Source organism: Jatropha curcas, chromosome 7 (genome assembly GCF_041381405.1).
Source record: "Jatropha curcas cultivar XTBG-Jc1 chromosome 7, XTBG_Jcur_1.0, whole genome shotgun sequence".
Lineage (NCBI taxonomy): Eukaryota > Viridiplantae > Streptophyta > Magnoliopsida > Malpighiales > Euphorbiaceae > Jatropha > Jatropha curcas.
Genome location: NC_143157.1, coordinates 22,576,260 through 22,596,252, shown reverse-complemented (window position 1 = coordinate 22,596,252; position 19,993 = coordinate 22,576,260). Strand labels below are relative to the sequence as shown.

The 19,993-nt window shown below is 29.7% G+C and overlaps 2 protein-coding genes across 3 annotated transcripts; one reads left to right on the top strand and one right to left on the bottom strand.

Moving 5' to 3' along the window:
* The first annotated feature begins 342 nt into the window (after positions 1–342).
* LOC105644247 (CBS domain-containing protein CBSX5) lies at positions 343–2,597 on the top strand. Its single transcript, XM_012229533.4, has 2 exons — positions 343–798; positions 1,388–2,597. The coding sequence occupies exons 1-2, from the start codon at positions 455–457 to the stop codon at positions 2,244–2,246; spliced, it is 1,203 nt and encodes a 400-aa protein (XP_012084923.1). The 5' UTR covers positions 343–454; the 3' UTR covers positions 2,247–2,597.
* Positions 2,598–13,019: 10,422 nt separating this feature from the next.
* Positions 13,020–19,418, bottom strand: LOC105644248 (Regulator of chromosome condensation (RCC1) family protein). Of its 2 annotated transcripts, none has more exons than XM_020683276.2 (7): positions 19,127–19,418; positions 18,268–18,947; positions 17,408–17,620; positions 16,029–16,139; positions 15,107–15,475; positions 14,905–15,012; positions 13,020–13,553 (listed from the first exon to the last, which is right to left on the bottom strand). In XM_020683276.2, exons 2-7 carry the CDS (start codon positions 18,604–18,606, stop codon positions 13,218–13,220), a joined length of 1,476 nt encoding a protein of 491 aa, XP_020538935.1. In that variant the 5' UTR covers positions 18,607–18,947; positions 19,127–19,418; the 3' UTR covers positions 13,020–13,217. The 2 variants fall into 2 exon arrangements, with proteins under 2 accessions (XP_020538935.1, XP_012084924.1); XM_012229534.3 differs by having other exon boundaries at positions 17,408–17,617.
* Between the last annotated feature and the right edge of the window lie 575 nt (positions 19,419–19,993).

Below are 19,993 nucleotides of genomic sequence, written 5' to 3'. Positions count from 1 at the left end.
TTCCAAGATCCAGTCGCTAAATCCAGCTGTAATAATGATGATATGAATTTGGTAAAGTTTTATGGTTTTATATATATATATATATATATATTTTTTTTTTTTTTTTTTTTCTGGATCTTATATTTTAAGCTCCATTTGTAAAGTTTATTTTATTTACCCTTTGTTAAAAAAACAGTTAAAAAAATTTCAAAAAACTTTTTTTCTGAACAGTAATTGAATTGACAATAAATGCGAACAAAAATACTATGGACCCACCACTTTTTTTTTTATTTGTACCATATACCGTACCTCTACAGTCCAAAAGCAAAGTGCATTACTGATCACACCATAGCTCCTCCTCCTTCCTTCTGTATATATATCCCCTCAAGCTCAACCCCCAAACCCACTACCACCTCCACCACCACTACCCTCAGTTGTTTTCTTTGCTTCTTTCTACTCCTCTACTTATTCTTGCATGGCAGTGAGGTTGCTCGCACTTGAGGTATCCGACCTCTGTTTAGGCAAGCCTGCTTTGAGGTCTCTTCCAGTCACAGCCACCATAGCTGAAGCTCTTTCAGCTCTGAAGAACTCTGACGATAACTTCTTAAGTTTATGGAATTGTGACCATACCAAAAAAACAAATTCTGGGTTTGAAACAGAGGAGTGTAAATGTGTAGGGAAAGTAAGCATTGTAGATGTGATATGTTATCTTTGTCGAGATGAAAATTTGTTGTCACCTTCAACTGCTTTAAATTCTCCTGTCTCCGTTCTTTTGCCTAAGATTCCTCACCTTGTTATGCATGTGGAACCATCTTCAAGGTATTGAAAATTGTGTTTTTGGCTTTTTGGTTACCTTTTTAGTTTCAGATTTTTTGTCTGAATCTTATCTGGGTTTTTATTCTTTATTTTTTCAGTTTATTTTCTTTATGGGAGTTTCTTCTTCCAAGGTGTTCTGTTTTATGCTTGTTGAAAGATAGATATGAGCAAATGGTAAAAGCTTCCCATCATAGACTTTATCTTTCGCTTCAAAGTTTTGTTTAATTTTGACATTTTTCTGATTAATTACTTTACTTCCCCCCATAATCTTTTTTGGCTACTATTCCCTTTTTTTTTTTTTACTTTGTTTTTGTTAATTAATTGCTTTCTTAATCAGATTAAGAATGTTTTTGTTTTATAATTGGATCTTTTTTTTTTTTTTTTTCTAATCTGAAATTTTGTTGTCAATTTTGGAGTTAGGGGTTTATCCAAATTTAAAGATTTTGTTCTTTTTCTTGTAATCCTGTTAATCTCAATCACTGTATCTGTTTGTAACTTGTATATATAAATTTTAGTTGCAGCTAAGATTTGAATCTTGCTCTGTTTATTGCAATTCTGTTAATACTTACTCTGTTTTCTTTTTTACTTTCAGCTTATTAGAAGCAATTGACCGAATCCTTCAAGGAGCTCAAAACCTAGTGGTGCCAATAAAGACTAGGCTCAGTTCGTCCAGTTTAAGAAGAAAACAGCAGCAGAAACTCTCAGCAGCAACCACCACCATTCACGACGGCCGTGAATTTTGCTGGCTAACTCAAGAAGATATAATCAGATTCCTTTTGAGCTCCATCGGCCTTTTCTCTCCCTTCCCTGCTCTCTCCATTGACGAACTTGGCATCATTAGCACTGATATAATCACCATAGACTACAATTCCCCTGCTTCCTCTGCGCTTGAACCCATTTATCGCGCTCTCACTACTCAGACCTCTATTGCAGTTGTGGACGAGGATGAGGGAATCTTGATTGGTGAACTCTCGCCACTCGCACTAGACTGCTGCGATGAAACTGTCGCAGCAGCCATAGCTACCCTGTCTTGTGCGGATTTAATGTCCTACATTGATTGTAGAGGCCCGCCAGAGGACCTAGTCCGTCTGGTGATGTCAAGATTGAAGCAAAGAGGACTAGACACTCTGCTTCATCAGTTCACTAACTCAACAAATTCACTTGGTCCTGTTTTATCATCATCATCTTCATCAGATGAAGAATCAGGAGGAGCAACAATGTGTAGATCAGGGAAGTACAGTAGGTCCTTGAGTTACTCTGCAAGAATGGTGAGAAGAGCAGAAGCAATAGTTTGTCATCCAAAAAGCTCACTTGTTGCAGTGATGATCCAAGCTATTACTCATAGAGTTAATTATGTGTGGGTAATAGAGGAAGATTGTGGTTTAGTTGGCATTGTCACGTTCTGTAACATGTTAAAAGTTTTTAGGGAACATTTAGAGGACATGGCCTAACATAAATAAATAAAAAAACCAAGTTTGGGGAGATGAGAGGGTGTGAAGAACAACTTTTCTAGTAAAAGTTTTCTTCTTTTTGGTGTTCAATCATCTTCTAAGGCTTTAAAATGCTAACTTGGTGAGAGATTAGTTGAAGAGAATAAGGGATTAGCAATGTTTATGTGATGTGGATATGCAACTTTTTTTCTGTTTTTTGTGTTTGTTTAATCAATTTGGATGAGGGGTTTGTTGGTTCTTTGTATTCTTTCTTTTCTTTGTTTATGTCATGTGATTTTTACCCTTTTCTTTGTTTTTTCACTGTGAATTCAAGAAAGTAGAAATGGGTAGGGGAGATGATGTTTTATGTCATCTATCTTCTTTATTTTCATTATTTGCTTGTTTGATATTATTAATAATAGAAGTGTTAACATCTTTTTTAGGTATTATAGTGGATAGGTATCAATCCTTGTCACATGTAACCATAGTGATATGTTACTTCACTTTTACTTATCATTTTAAGAACAGTCCATGGAAGGAATGGAGCCATTTGAGAAAAATCCAGACAATGGAGTTTGCTCATCCGCTTTAATGATGACAACTCAGAGGTGTGTGGATTACACATTCTAGAACAAAATCTCTCTCTCTCTCAAATTATTCATTTCTTCATTTTTGGAATATAAAATGCAAATCAATATGTTTGTATGCAAAAATATTTCTATACTTTTATATAACAATTCTAATAATAAATTACTTATACATATATAAAAATAATATTAATTTGAAGTATTTAATAGAATCGACAAAGCATAATATTTGTGTTGTAGGAAATCACTTGCTCCATTTTGTGGCTATTCATTGTCATGTTTGATTCCATAGTCTTTTTATAAATTTAATATGATCACTTTCAAATTTTTTACTTTTATCAAAGATGAGATCAACACTGTTTTCTGCATAATTATCGAAATAATAAAAGACCTTCAACAAAATTACTATAATGGTAACAACAATAAATCAGAACTGAAAATAAAATCTTAAGATATGAGTAATAATAAATCTCAATTTTTAGACGATAATAATTTCAATTTATATATAAATTTAAAAATCATTTTAAAAAAATACAAATGAAAAAATAAATAAATGATCATCGGTGAGAGCTCACGGTTACCATATGAGGAAAAGAAAACACTTTTACATTTGAAGTTTTCGAAGAAAGAAAAAGCCCAAGGACTGCAAGTCTTTTATTAGAGTGACATATCTCCCTAAAATTATCTGTAGCAGTTTAATTTGCAAGCTTACATTAGAAATATGTATATTCTATAGTTCTTGGATCTAGTAGTGTGAATTGTTTTACACGCAACTTTGCCTCATCTCACGCGCCTTTGCCAATCGGTGTAACGTTAACAACAAACTTTTAATTGGTATAGACAAAAACAATTGTAATACGTATAAAAATATATAAAAGCTCAAACATAGTAGTTGAGATGGCATAATGCTAGAAATATTATTTTATTGAGTTGGAGTCTTTTTTTTTTTAAGAAAATTATTTTTTAATACAATTGATAGAAAAATTAATAATATTAATGATATTCCTCAGTTTTTTATTAACTTAATAGAATTAATAATATTTAATTTTTAAAAATAATTAACGATATCAATAATATTTACACTGGAAAAAAAACCCAGCGACAGACTAAAATTAATTGCTACATTGCGATTACACAATGACTAATTGCGACCGATACATGATTAAATGAAAGGATATTTTCAGCGAACAAAACAACCTATTTGCGATCGAGTCCAAAGCAGTCACTAAACGTGGCACCAAAAATTTCCACGAACGTTAGTCATTGATTTGCGATTGATGTGTGACTATCATTGATGTTCATTTTCTTCAAATTTTTTTTTTTTATTGTTATGGAATTTATATAGTTTTCAATGTGGCACAATATCAAAGTATTAAGGTGCTACCATTGCATAATACAAAAAAAATTATCCTGCTGAATTATAATTAATATTTTTACTTTTTAATATAACTAGTCTTTTTTTTTTCAACGTGCTTGTACTCGTTTTTTTACTTGTAAATAATTCTTTTACTCTTTTATATTATATAACATTATTATTTTTAAAATATATTTTTAATTGTCACAATTTATTGTTACTTTTCTTAATTTTTTTTATAGTAAATTCATTTGATTTAATAATTGATTGTTTTGATAATTTTAGCACTTATACATACATGTTTTTCATTATATTTTACTTGTTATTCTTACTTGTATTTTAATTTTTGTACATCTATGAACCTCTTGCTAATTCAATATTTTTCTCAATTAGTTTTAAGTTTATAAAATTATTTGAGCTAAGTTATAGCTAATGCTCCAGAGTTACCGTTTAAAGTTGAATTTGGCAAAATAGTTAATCAAATATGAAATTAACAACTAAATTTATAGTTCTTATAATATTTTCCTTAATTTAGCATATAATTTATAAGATTTGCTGAAATTCATGTTGTAATTATTTTATTTACTTTTATTTTATTTATTAGTTAGAGTATAATTTAATTTACATAAGAAACTAATATAATCGATTAAATTAAATTAAATTTACTTTATTTTTTCAACAAATGAAATTAAAAGCTTTCTAAAGATATTTTTTATAATAGATATTTTTTTAGTCACTAATCCATTCATCTAATCAATATAACAAAATATGTTAGTTATAATCAATACAACAAAATATTATCAATGCATTTAATAATGTAATAGAAAGAATTCATTCATTTTAATAGAATGATTTGCAATATATATATTATACCAAATTATATGTGTTGACACTAAATTATAAAATAATATATGAACTTACACATAAATATATTATCAGTATATATGTATGCACCTTTTTAAAAGAAAATTAATTTGTCTAGGAAAAATAGTTAACAAATAATAGTACATGTGTTTTATATATGAAAATAAATACATACATAAATTCTTGATATTCAAATTGAAAAGATTTTTGTGATAGTATACCAAAATAAAAAAGTTATAAATATTATGAATGTTTTAAGATAATAGACATCAACTAAAAAAGACATTGACTGTCAAAATATAATATAATATAATTTATATATGATTTATTTAAGTATTGTTTTATGTTTATCGATAATCTTTCATTATAAAATTTATTTATTATTGTGAATTTAATAATTCCAATTGTAAATGGCAAAGAATTTGTTTTTGGCTCTTCGATTATATCTAATAAATCAAATGGGATTTTTTTAGATATTGTATGCAATTAATTACCCCTCATATGGTATTCATAATATAATTTTTTTTAATAGATTTTAAATGTAGTTTCAAATTTTCGTAACTATAAATATAAGTAAACAGTTTAACGAAATAAATATTGTACAATAAAAAATTTCAAATACTTTAATATATAAAATAAATATATTAAAATGTACTATTTAATTACATGCAATAAGTTTCCTATTTAAAATTAAATTAAACTTTCTAATATAATTTATATTCAAATTGAAAATTAACTTACCCAATCAAAATTAAACTATCTTTATTTTTCAATTAATAAAATCAAAATATAATATTTAATTTATCAGTTATTAAAAATTCATGTTATTTAATAAAATCAAATTATTATCAATTATCCAAAAGGATATTTTAGAACTTTTAAAATTTCATTGAGCTTATTATAGGTAATCTCGTTATTCCCTCTCTCATTTTCACTTTTATATATAGTACTAGTCGTTTGTATTATTCCCTCCCTCATTCCCACTTTTATATATATTACTAGTCGTTTGTATGGCATGCATTGCACATTGACTATATTCGTTATATGCTCATTTTTTTATCCATATAATATTAAATCATAAGTCCTGTTTAGATTAAAATAAATGTAAATGATTAATTTGTATTATATTTTATTGTACAAACTATTTGCAATACTACTTATTATGTACTTAATTCTATATATAATGAAGTGATCTTAGAATAAAGTTGGACCCAATTCTTAGACTTAATTCTTTAGGCCATAATTTATAATATGCAGATTTTCAAACTCTAATAAGTGCTTGAAAGGAAAATAAAGTCATTACTCAATCTCCAACCTACTGGCCTCAACCCCAAATCAACCCAATCCTTAAATTTAATTCTTTAAGCCATAATTTATAAAATGCAGATTTTCAAAACCTTAATAGATACTCAAAAAGAAAATTAAGTCATTACTCAATCTCCAACCTCATGCCCTTAACCCTAAATCAATATCTATATACAATTATAATGAAGAATAATATATCCAATCAAATCTTACAAACATAAAGAACAAAAACATTAATAAAAATGATATTTTTTTTTCTTCTTTTTTATATGTCTCCTAAATAAAATATTATACATATACTATTTGAAAATTTATTTTTTTAAAAGAATATCCAATCATATCATACAAAGCAAAAAATATATATATTTTTTCTTTTTTTATATATTTTCTAAAAAGAATTAAACGTTTAATAAATAAAATATAAAAAAATTTCAAATATCTCATTATCGTGGTATATTCATTTAGAAAAATAAATTTAGTAAAAATAAAAATTAAAAATTTGAAATGTTTAATTATTTATATGTATTTATTTAAAAAATGGTTTTTTTATTCATTTGGAAACATAATCGGCCAAAATAACACTGTGAATTACACAATAATCAAATGGTGAAAACACTCGTGATCGAGAGATATCTACTCTTCACATAAGTGAGAAGACAATCAAACTGCATATGATTGGCTTAAAATTAATTTTTATAAATTATATCCAATCAACTAATAAACTGTAATTTTATAATTGAACATCATTACGGGTATTTAGAATATTTTAAATTGCATTAAGGGTGATATAAAAAATCACATTATTCCCACTCATTCCCACTTTTATATTAGTATAGATAGATTGATAGAGAACTTGAATTCGTATCATTAAATGATATTCTTCAATTTTTCCAATAAATTAATTATATTATTAACATTCTAAAAACTTTTCACTTTCTTTTTTTAAATAATTAACAATATCATTAATATTTATATCCATATAAATATAACATTAATATTTATTATCTTTATATTTTTTATATTGTTATGGAATTTTGTATGGATTTTCTTTTTAATATAATGAAACTATAAAGAAAATCAGAATTATACATTCACCAAAAATGAAGTGAATTTCTCTTTGCAAATAATATCAAGATTATTTCCATGGTATTTTATTGATGTGAATTTGATCGATATAACAATGGTTGTGTGATTACAGAGTTGTTCGATTTTTATGATCAATTGAGATATGATTTTATGATTTGTGAATCAATAGATAACTATTAGCGTTTTAGGTCCACACAAAAACATATTAGGTATTGTTATTCTACTTAGATGTTAATTATTGACGTATAAAATTTGAATTATTTATTCAAAATGAATTTAACGACTGATATTTATAAATATCATTAATAATATTAAATGTTAACTAAATAATTAATAATAATATCATTAATATTATTTCATATTTTAAAAGTTTTCAGTTTCCTTTTTCTGGTGATATAAAATTAATAATATTATTTAATAACATTATCGTTAATAAAAAATAAAAAACATTGTTTTCTTATACAATTAAAAATTTGTAAAATGTAACTAAGTTGACAAGAAAAACAGTATTTTATGCTATTTTCAATTTTATTTTTTTTCAATTTAGATATTAGTTGAATTAACATTAATATTAATATCATTAATAATATTATACTTTTTTCAATTGTTTTCAATAGTTAAATAATTAATAATATTATCATTAATATTATTTTCAAATAATAAAACTTTTCAGTTTATTTTTTTAATAATTAATGAAATTAACAATATAATTTAATAATTCATTAATTAAAATTTCATAACTGTTCTTCTTATACTATTACTAATTTGTAAAGTGATTATAAATAGAAAAAAATAGTGAAAAATTTAAATTTAAAATTTATATATGATTATTAATTATTAAAATATCTGAAGAATTTTTTCATTAATATAATCAAATTATTGTTGAAATTATTAATTTAAAAAAAAGAGTTTTTTTTGTAGAAAAAAAAATAGTTTTTTAGTAATACAATAAACTTATTATAGGCTTATTCATTATTACTGCATACAAGTAATTAAAATTTATATCTCATGACTTTAGAATATAATGATAAGAACAAAAATATTAAATTAATATAATGCTATTTAAATTTCTAAAAATAATATATTAAAATGGCATATTTCGCGTAACGTACCACACATAACTAGATTGGTAATATTTAAAATTTTTTTTTGGTACAAATACTTTATAATACGTGTAGGCGTGTCAACTATCAACCTTTCAATATTTTTTTTTATTATGGAAGTTGTTAGGTAATACATGAGCACATTATGTGTTTTAAACTTTTAAAATTGCATTGCAAGTAAAATTCACTTAAAAATGTGATTTAACCGTTTGTTTGAAAATATCACTTTCGGTAACAACTTTTAAACTAGTAAAAGCTTTTAACGTTTTAATCAAATCAAAAATTTATTTGTAACATTCGGTAACATAACTTTTATAATAACTTATAGAGAGATTATTTCATAAAACGTTAAATATTCTAACATTTAGCTTTTAACGTTTATCATATTCATTATTATTTTTCCTCTAAATTCAGCTAATTAAACAATTAAAATGACTTTTTTTATCATTTTAAATCAAAACAACTAATTACACAGCTACTTTTACACTTCTAATTTAAATTGTTATATAAACAGTTAACAGCTACTACAATTAACAGATGCTAAAACGATTAATATTGCCCAACAGACAAACGTGCAGTCTACTTTTTGATGAATACATTTCATTATTTGTTTGACTTTAAAAAATTGAAATGGAAATGGAAGTAGATGTTTTGAATTCAAAAAATCTAATTGTAAATTTATTTTTTAAATAATCAAATAAAATCAATTAATTATATGAAGAGCTAAATTTAAAACATATATTATTTCAATATAAATTAGAGATATTTACATATAGAAATATAAACAAAATTAAAATTCTCGTGAACCAAACAAAAAAAAAAAAAAGAATCAGATTTTAAGAATTGCATTTATTTTCAGTTCTGGAGTGAATCGAACATAGTCTTAATAAAATTTTATCACACTTGTATTAAAATTCAAAATTTATCACACTTGTATTAAAATTTGCTTTCCTCGTAGCCTCCCTACACTGGTGCACTTCTTTCATCTTCTTTAATTTGAGACAGATGGTCAATCCCTCTCCTTCAGACATTTTCTTTTTAGTTTTATTTTTCTTTGAATAATCCTCACACATGTGTCCTTTTAATACAGGTTTTGAATAAATATCCTCAGATCTACCAATTTTAATAGATTTTCAATATTTATTTTCAGATCTATCTGTTTTGATAGACTTTTTAAGTTTTCTTTTTAAGTTTGCTTTCACATTGATTTTATGTACGTCATTTCGTTATTTAAACAGTAATATAGATCGAAATACAGATCTCTTCTCCAGTAGATAAAATAACTTTGAAAGTTATCATATTGTATTTGTTGAAAGATCATAAAATCGACTAGTAGCCATAAATCACCAAATAGAGCATACTTACCACCGGTGGCATAATTTTATTACTCTGTCAATTCAATTGAAACCCTCAAATCAAGCTAAAAGTATGTATTCTTTGTATAATTGATTTGTTATTAGACTCCTTATGTAAAAATATAGAAGCTTGTTAATTCATATATGTATTTCATGTTTATATTGTATTTCCTTTTAATGAAATTTCCACATTCTTTCTTCCAAAAAAAAAAACACATCTAAGCTTTATATAAGGGAAGGAAAACATGCCTTTCTTCCGTTAATATTTCATCTCCTTGGGGAAGGAAAACATGCCTTTCTTCCATTAATATTTCATCTCCTTGTATAATATTGCCCTTCATTATTCTCTTCCCTTCCTCTAATACTCCCCAAAAGGGGTATATACAAATAGAGCAAGAAATCTCATTTTAGTCATTGAAATTCAATTAACTAATTAATATAAGAATTTAGAAAGTACCTAATTGATTTTAAATTAAAATAAAGGATTTAATTGATAAAAATCTCAATTCATGAAATGGGCACATAGAGCAAGTTACGGTGGAGATTTTATAAGCTAATCCTGCGCCATTGAAAATCTCAGGACATACCAATAGAAATGGGCTTCAGGTTTTTATCAACAGTGGTCCTCAACGATATTTTTGTGTGGTCCTTAAGGATGCTTGTGCGGTTACGATAGCACACAGTTACTGCTATTAATTGTATGCTATGGTACGGACTGATTCTGATTCTGATTCTTCTTTTTCTGCTGGCCTTTCTCCCTCCAAAGCTACCATTTAACATGTAATGTGCAAGTCCAATCACATTTCATCACAAAAAATCTGTGGTTGATTACTGTTCTTGTACTGTAAACAAAAAATTTAATTAAACTTCCAATGATTTCTCATTTAGCAACACAACACAAGCCGGATATGCAGAAAAAGCCCTCAGATTCAATTTTTACTAAAAACACCTTTAAAGAGAGGCGAAGAGTCTTAATCGCGAGCCCCGAGCAGGATTAGACGTATATGATAATAGCATCCGGATACCGATGGTTAAAAAAAAAAAAAAAAAGGTATGGTCATAATTATCCAATTCCAGCCAAGCTCATAATTATCACCCTACTTAGACTTAACTCTTTCTATAGTTAGGTTAAGTCATCCCCAGAGAAGTACTGTTTCAGATTTTAACCATTTATGAGAAAAAATTGAAACAAAAATTGTGGCTTGTTCATAAAGGTATGGTCATATCAATACAGCTGGTGGATATATTAATAAGCATTGAAAACGAAAGGAAACTGAAAAAGAAAATATTAATATTGGCCAACTTCTGTTCTGTGACTTACACAGAAAGACCCTTTAATAAAATCTAAATTGATAATGCATGTATTGTACATTTTTGTTTGGTTATTAATGAAGGAAAAATGATATAATATTATAGTGTTTGGCTTCAAAGAAAAAGGACATAATAATTTATTTATATATAATCTATATTTCTAGATTGCACATGCTTATTATCTCCTATCTATTTACCCACTACAACTTCCATGTCATGTTAGTCATGTTTTGGGGAGAAAATTTTGCCCAAATTATAACAATCTCGTTATTAGATAATAGAGAATTATTGTTTCAAAAATTATATTTACTATCAATGAAGTGTTGACTGAAATGATAAGCGACTTCAATCTCCATAAGGATCAGAACACAAACTCAATTTCTAAAAAGCAGAAGGGCAAAAAATATTTACGCTATAATGTCACAAAATTTTTTATGAAAAATAAATTGTGAATTTATGCATTTAGCAAAAAAGATTTTTTTTGATGAAATGAAATTCTTTTGATAGCTAAAAAGGGTAAGCGAAGAGAGGAATTATGCTATGCTTTTTCAGACAAGCTCTTTTAGTGTCATTTAAGGACAATATAACTGAATCAAGCTGATAAAGCCATGTCTACAAAATGTTAAGACATAAGATAGAGTTTGTCTCGGAAAGAAAAAAAAAAAAATGGAAAAAGGGCATAGAAGTAATTTACATGTATAGAAATTATTGAATGTATTTGGTGTTTGTAAAAATTAACCGACTTAATTTTATTTTATAGATAATTCAATTTAGTTTAATTTTCTTTATATAAAAATTTGGTTCATTTGACTTGTATTAGTTCGGTTTGATTTAAACCAAATCAATCCAATGCTTACCTTTAGCATTGAAAAATTTCATGTAGCAGGAAATACTTTACAATTATCAGTTTCTTTATTTGGTTTTGCATAAATAATTTGATTTAATTTTTATGAAAAAATATCTATTAATAAGTTTTTTTATCTTAGATATTTATTATTAATATTTGCAATGGCGAAAATGGATTATGCTACACAAGGCCCACGTTTTACTCATCTCCTATGCAGACTATTGTGATAACTTTAATGCTTAGTACTGAGTAATGATCATTATAGTACCTTTTCTTTAAAAAAAAAAAAAAAAAGGGATTATTAGGAAAATAAAATTGAGAAGAAAAAGGTGTAACGATGAATGGTGGAAAATCATAGATGATTTGTAATTTATATTCTATTTGGACTTTATTAATCTCGTAAAAATGATTTTAAATTAATTTTTGTAAATATTTTGTTTATAATTATTTAAATAATTTTTTTCTGTTAAACATTATTTTTAAGAAAATTTTATTTATATAATACATTAAAATAAAAAATATATATTTTCACCTTAATAAGTTTTCAAAAAAATATTCGTTATACATCATAAATATAAAAATAATTATATCCTTAATTGTACTTTGCTTTTTTAGCAAACGCCCACATTCATCAACTGACCCATAACTAAACCAAACGGGCTTTCATATTGGGTGAAATATGAAATTTCCCAACCAAAAAGATCTAATGAACATTACCAAATATAAATTATAATCCACCACTAACATTTGAGACAAATTTACAATACTAACGACAATGTTCTTTCTGGCTTATTTCCTTATCAGTTAGCAAATTTGTACTTGCTAGTTGGTAATGACCCTCTCAACGTAGGGTGTTAGCCTTAATCTCTTGGAGGGTTGTTCCTCTTTTAGAGAGATTTTTTTTTCTCAATTTAATGTATTCAATATTGAATTTACTAGAATTTAACCTGGTGTATGCAGGAGAAGAATAAGTATCTCAATATTTTCAAAACAAATATAATGATAAAATAGTAATTAAACGTTACAATGTTACACCTGCTAGTCTTTTTCATGAAAACATTAACTTAACACTGTACTCAAATAGCTACATTTTGCCAAATTCTCTGATGAAAAAAATAAAAAATCTACCAGTATCCAGTTATTACACAAATCCATAAAATTAATGGCAGCCCCTCAACACTCATTCAGAAGCAACGTCTGTATCATCTGCCAATTCTGGAACAAAAATTTCTGTTGGTTCAAGGCAACCTCTCAATGTGTCATGCCCAAGTTGTGCTCTTTCATTATCTCCAAATCCAAATATCTGCCCTTGGCTAGTGACTGCAACGGTGTGATACAGGCCTGTGCTGATCTGAGAAACTCGATATGCTCTCAAGCTATCGAGAATTCGAGGCCTCATCACTTTGTCAGACACTCTTCTATCTGGAAAACCAAGGCTACCAAAACCCATCCAACCAAAGCCATAAACACGGCCACCATCAACCAGAACAAAGGTTTTCCTTTTTCTTGCACAGACCTAAAAGATAATAATAAACAAAGCCATTGATGGGTCTCGCACGATACATAAACAGAGAAAAGAATGTGTAAGGGAAAGATGATGTGAGTTATATTTCAGCTGATTTCATGATTGTTCTACAGAATCGTGGTTGCATTTCCTAAGAAAATCACAGAAAAAGTTGTTGAACCTCTTGATACAAAAGCTTCAAGAAATTTCTGCCATACCACACAATCAGGCATAAGAGAAGTAAAGCGCTTTAAGGACAAACAAAAGCAAACCCCATAACTAGCACGAATACTTAGCTCATCTACTTTCTTGAGTATCCAAAATTAAAAATCACAAAAAGGTGAAAGGGCCAACACATGTATGGCTCTAGTAATTTACAGTATAAACTATAATAATATGGAAACAAGCATTGTAATCCCTCCCCAATTTCTTACATGCTTTTCATTGTTGAGAAATGTTAAAATAGATGCACCAAGACGGTGTTTTCTATCTCACCATGAAAACTCCATAATCCATTATAAAGAGGCATCCAACTGCCTTCATTTATCCTTGTCTCTATAAAAAATGTTGCCTCAATGTGCAATAATTTGTATGTACTGAGCTATCATTAGTACACTTGGAGTTAAACATTCAGTTCTTATCGGGTAGCTCTTTGACATGCATCAGCAAGAGAATTTTGAGCAATATCACTAAGCCAACCTCAAACTCCAGTAGTGAATTCACAGAGGAGAAATCAAGCTCTAATCTAAACTGGTAGGTAACGACTTACATGTGGAAGGTCAATGGAAAAGCTTCAGAACAAGAATAATCCATGGAGTTTTCTCTTTGCAGTTTAGTGGAGGAAAGGTCTTCCAAATGTTATACCACAATAGATATTATTAGTTTTCTTTTAGTTTTAGATCAATTTTAACGTCAGGTTCATGGGTTTTTAGTAGTTGACTAGTTAGTCTGAGCTTAATTGTCTCCTTTTTCAAACAATAACAGTGGATTGGACTTAGAGGAATTATAACTTGGAATGACTGATACAGATATCAATGACTGTCAAATAGGACTTGGGACCAATCATGGAAATATCTAGTGCATGCTTTCACAGGTCAGAACGCATTTTGCACAAGTAAATTCTCTTCCTTGGAAGGAATAAACAGGGGATAAAGATTAATAAATTCACTTCCAATATAAACAATATCAGTATTTTGGGGGAATAAGGTAGCTATGAGAATCGAACTTCATATAGACACATCCTGCATATTCATTAGGTCCTAAGAGGGTTCTAGTTCTACCCCTCAATTAGAGTATTAGAGTCGACCATAGGTGGCCTACGACTAAGATTAAAGTTAATGACAATCAAGTAGACTGAACGAACCTGCACAGCAAGGTGGCTTTTAAGGCTGTTCAAGGGTTCGGGAAGAGTCTTATCAATCTCATCTCCATGGCCAAGTGCACCACAGTAACCTTTTCCCCAAGTATATACCTACAATCGCCATAACAAAAAATTAAAGTTATTGAAAGTGTTAAGCCAAAGAAAGTAAGGACTGAAAAAAAAAATCTTTAATGAAGAGACTAACAAATCCACTGGAATCAAGTGCCACTGCATGTTCATCTCCAGCAGACACACGAACCACATGAATTCCCTTTCTTCTGAAAGTCTGGATTGCACGAGGCAGAAACTCATTATGCTGCTCTCCATGGCCAAGACAAAAATTAGAACCAGAGCCAAAAGAGTAAACTGTCCCATTGTCAGTTACAGCTAAGACATAACTGGGACCAGCTGCAATTTGGACAACAGAGCCAACTCCCTCAAGTGCTTCGATGATTTTGGGTGTTGGTCGGTCCAGTGTGTCACCATGACCAAGCTGCCCATGTGTGTTGGTCCCACAGCTGTATACATGGCCTTGTCTTGTGAGGAATACAGTAAAGTTCAATCCCGCAGCAACCTGAAACAAGTTTAGCACTTTAGTATTAATTTTCAGTAGGTCTGACTTGTCTTCATTTCAGGAGAAGCATAATCCAGATGCTAACTATATTAATGTCCCACAGAGAGAAGAAGACGATTTAATACCCAACTTAAATTCTCAAATAAGAGCTTTGGCCCCTTCATTTAGTAAACATTTCAGAAATAATCATGAAATATGTTCCCAAAATGCTCAATACTTCACAAATGAGCAGAGTACTTTATTAGATGAAATGCAAAATACTTCACGAATGAGCAGAGTACTTTATGGCATGAAAAGATTTAACTATTACGCTCATGATATATTTCTAAGATATTGCAGATGATCACTAAACCAAGAACCAGACTGATAGTATTGAAACAATAACCGAATACAGCAGTAGAACTCCTAACCTCCTTCAAATAAAGCAACAAATATCTGCACCCTATATTCAGGACCAACTAAATACCACATATCTGTTCTTATCTAACTCATAAACAATTTATTTTGGCAACATAAAAGTACACTATATATAATAACATGTAATGACATTTACCTGCTTACAAGGAACTCCCTTAAATGCCTCAACAAGTCTAGGCCTAAATATTGGGCGGCTTGTATCTTGGTGACCACAGCAAGATGATGAATTATCTCCACATGTGAAAACCTGCATCAGTAGTTGACAACATTAGGTTCATATGAAAGAAAAACTTTTCCCCAAAACTACACTCAATTTTATAAACCACGTGTAACACTGCCAGTCTATAAGGTTCATATTGTGAAGGTTCTTGGTTGCAATATGAAAATCTTTAAAGGAAAAAAGAGAAACAATAATATCAGTGCAGCAACCTGTCCAGTAGGGTTGACAGTATGCGTTTAATCTCCCTACATGACAAAATCCTGAGTATACATATGCACCACTAGATCAATATTTCATAGATGCATGAGAAAAAAAGAAACAAAACCAAGGCAATGCTATGAAGTTTAAGCCAGCAGAACTAAATACATATCCGTGACAAAAAGATTCATATATAGCCCCCTCTTCGCAATGCTAAACACCAATAACCGTGTCTATAAAACATTGGACTCAATCAAGGATGCTTTGTCAAGATAAAGGCACAAGCAAGCCGAGCAGTGAGCCTAAAACTTAGTAATTAAAGCACGAGTTCTGTTCAAATTACAAGCTTGTATTTGTGTTGAAGAAAAAGCATTTCACACAAGTTCTCAAGCCAAGGTTATGGTTGCATTTATTTCATCTTGTAAACAAAACATTGCGTTTTGTTTGAATATGGAAATTAAGCATGGAAATTAAGCCAACAAGTTCCAAGCCTAATAAAATTAAAACTTCTAACTTATTTTGCATTTTCCATAACAACATAGTTTGCTTATAAATTTCAATGACACGGCATTCCTCTAACACTTAAGCAGCAGTACTTCAGTGATGAGTGAAATGCCTTAGATCCTCGCACAGCAAATGATTTTCCCCGTGCATGTGGGTTGGCAACCCCTTGTTGCTATTGAATGATATCGTTCTCTTTGCAGCCTGTCTTATTTTCATTTTTCTTGGAATTTGGGCTTCCAAGTTAAATAATACCTGAGATATTATAGATGAGGACCCTCACTTTTCTCTTTAAAAATATTGAATTCATATTGGACAAAGACTCCTGGCCATAATTTATTTAGTGAGTTTTATTTTGGCCATTTTTAATTTTTACCAAGCATATGTGTGCACCTCACTACAAGTTGGCTTTGTTCATTTACATCACAGGTCAAGCACCACTTCCACATCAAACACATAGCTGTAAAAGCATACTCAATAATTTTATATTAGCCTTTTGACAAATATCAGATTAGTCTTCCGAAGCTATAGCAACCTAAAGCAACTACTAATTGGTTCAGAATAAAGTATGTCCCTCATGAAGAACGATTACAAACCTTTCCAGACTCCATAACAAAAGCTGCATGATTGTGGGAGGCTGAGACTTGAACCACACGACCCAAATATGGGAAATTAATCCGATTAAATGCCACACATTGTGTCGTTTCAGGGCCATGTCCAAGAACACCACACAAGCTGGAACCACAAGAATAGACAGATGAATTGCTGATCAGCAATGTGTGATACCTTCCAGTTGTGATCTGCATCTGCTGATTTAACCAAATGGAGGGGGGAAATGACAAATATAAGAACTCTTCTAGAATCATCAGAGAATGAAAGAGGCAATTGCACAAACAATGAGAATACAATCACATGAACAAGAAAGCTATTGCCGGAAATCAAAAATTATATTACAAAGATGGAATGTAGTAAATAGTTTTTTATCATTCTTCAAAGGTAAATGACCTGGTGCTAATTGTGTCAATTGCTCATAGGTAAATGAAAATGATGACTCAAGGCCTCTTAATAGGTTTTATATCTATAACAATTGGGCCTGTTTCACAAGTGGAAGCACTGGCAAATGATATTCATCATCAGAATTCAAATAAGTGAATATTTCCTATTTTACTTGAATGATCATAATAAATATTCACAAATGCTAAGAATCATTTGCCAGACATGAATATTCCAAAAAGAAAAAAAATAGAGAAAGAAAGAAAGAAAAGAAAATATAGTATATTTGTTATTTTTTCACTGCTTTTGAGTTGCTTGATAACTAAAATTTGAATGATAAGCAAATGGTTTGGAGTGGTAGTACCTTGCATACTTAATAACTCTACCATATGCAATATGCAATTCATATTTCATTCAATTAATCTAATCAAAACATAAAAGCAAATATATAAAGAAATAGTACATTGCCTGCTGAAGTCTTGACCATGCTAGACGATTCCTCCACAGTCTGCAAGAATCTTAAGACCCGCTTCCAATTCCCTCCACACCGATCAAACAATTCTTTCTGAGCATTCCATCCCATCCCATTATAAACGCCATGAGAAACACAAAGCTGAAATGCTGCAAAATCTACCATTGACTTGAACTTGTGAGGGTACAGCCCATGGCTCCCTCCAAAAGTCTTTGAAGTTAACTCTAAACAAACAAGATCAATGGCACTAAGCCTGCCTGTTGTCAATATTTCTAAAACCAAATGTGATGGTAAGTCCTCAATTGACACCAACGTATACCTATCTGCCATTTATATCAATTCTTCACTTTTCACCTCCACAGTTAAAACCCACCAACTTTCTCACCCTCAAATTTCAAATTCAAGGCTTAACCACAAAAATGAGCTCAAAAGCACAGAGGTACCGAAGACGTCAAATTTTCAGGCGAAATCTAAAGCAATTAAAGCCACTTATAAAGAAAACAACATCAGAGGGAAGGAAAATAGATGGGATGGAGTACAAGAAAGGGGGCCTAGATGAGAAATTCACAGGTTTTTGATTCAGTGATTGAAAATAAAACATCAGAAGGGACGTTTCACACACAAAAAACCCGAGAAATTATTGTAAATTTTGTCAAAACGTGGGACCTCACCTGCCAATGAAATACAATTCAATCAGATTAGTGCAAAAAGAAGAATGAATTAATCAAAATTTGATAACTTGAAGCAATAGATAACGAAATGTGAGGTTATTTGAGATCATAACTCGGTTCAAACCAATAAAAAATATAAAGGGTTCTTACAATAAAGTAGGCAATTAGCGATAACTTACTAGGAAAAGAAACGCAAGTGACGCTTTTCGGTGCCGATCTCAACTTTTTAAACCGAAATGCAGCAATTTGAGCTCAAAAGAAACAGTAAATTAGGAAATTATAGAGTGTAAAAGAAGAGAGACACCAAATAAGAGAAGAAAGTTTAGGGTTTTGGTATCTTTACAGCCGAATTCCCTTAGCTGTCATGCGCCCTCTCTCTAGACCTTTTGATTCTATTATGGATTTTTCTCTCTCTAGAGAGATGAGGGAATTAGGGCACAAAATTGGAAAGAAAGAGAAAGAAATGTCTTTTGGTCAGTTTTTACATCTGGGATTCGACATGTTCTAGTTCACTGTTTTCCTACTTCGTTTTGACACGTGGATGTCTGTGATATTGCCACGTGGGAAGCGTTTATAGGCTTTTGTGACTCGCGCAGCACTATTGGAGGAGCGAGAAAATGTGGATGCTTACCCACCAATTGTGCGATCGAGTAGGTAACAGCTAGACGCTCTACGCGCTAACAAGCTGACAATGCCAAATGTAGCTAATTCGTATCTACATTGTGTTTGATTCTGATTGGTACATCTAGGCATGCCCCGGTTCGTCAATTTAACCCCTGGAGTGAATAAATGGATTACGATAATCCGCGTCCGGTTCAGATTCAATAGGTCGGGTACCCATTATCCAGGTCGAGTATCCGATATCCGTTTGTTTTAAAACCAAAATTTTATGATGAATGATGGAATTAAACTAACGAGTTCCTCCATGCAATAATTAAACTATTTTACCACCGGCTATTTGTCATTTTATCTTATTTTTTAGTATCATTATATATATTATTATTATACTTATACATATACGTCTAGTGTTGAAAATTTAAGAATTA

Excerpts from the sequence above, each read along its gene's own strand:
- LOC105644248 (XM_020683276.2), bottom strand. The coding sequence starts at position 18,606 with ATGGCAGATAGGTATACGTTGGTGTCAATTGAGGACTTACCATCACAT. Across the intron at positions 17,621-18,267 it reads TCAAGACTTCAGCAGGCAAT|CAGATGCAGATCACAACTGG; the intron begins GTACTATTTCTT and ends TGGTTAAATCAG. Across the intron at positions 15,013-15,106 it reads CACTTGATTCCAGTGGATTT|GTATATACTTGGGGAAAAGG; the intron begins GTTAGTCTCTTC and ends TGGCGATTGTAG.
- LOC105644247 (XM_012229533.4), top strand. The coding sequence starts at position 455 with ATGGCAGTGAGGTTGCTCGCACTTGAGGTATCCGACCTCTGTTTAGGC. Across the intron at positions 799-1,387 it reads CATGTGGAACCATCTTCAAG|CTTATTAGAAGCAATTGACC; the intron begins GTATTGAAAATT and ends TTTTACTTTCAG.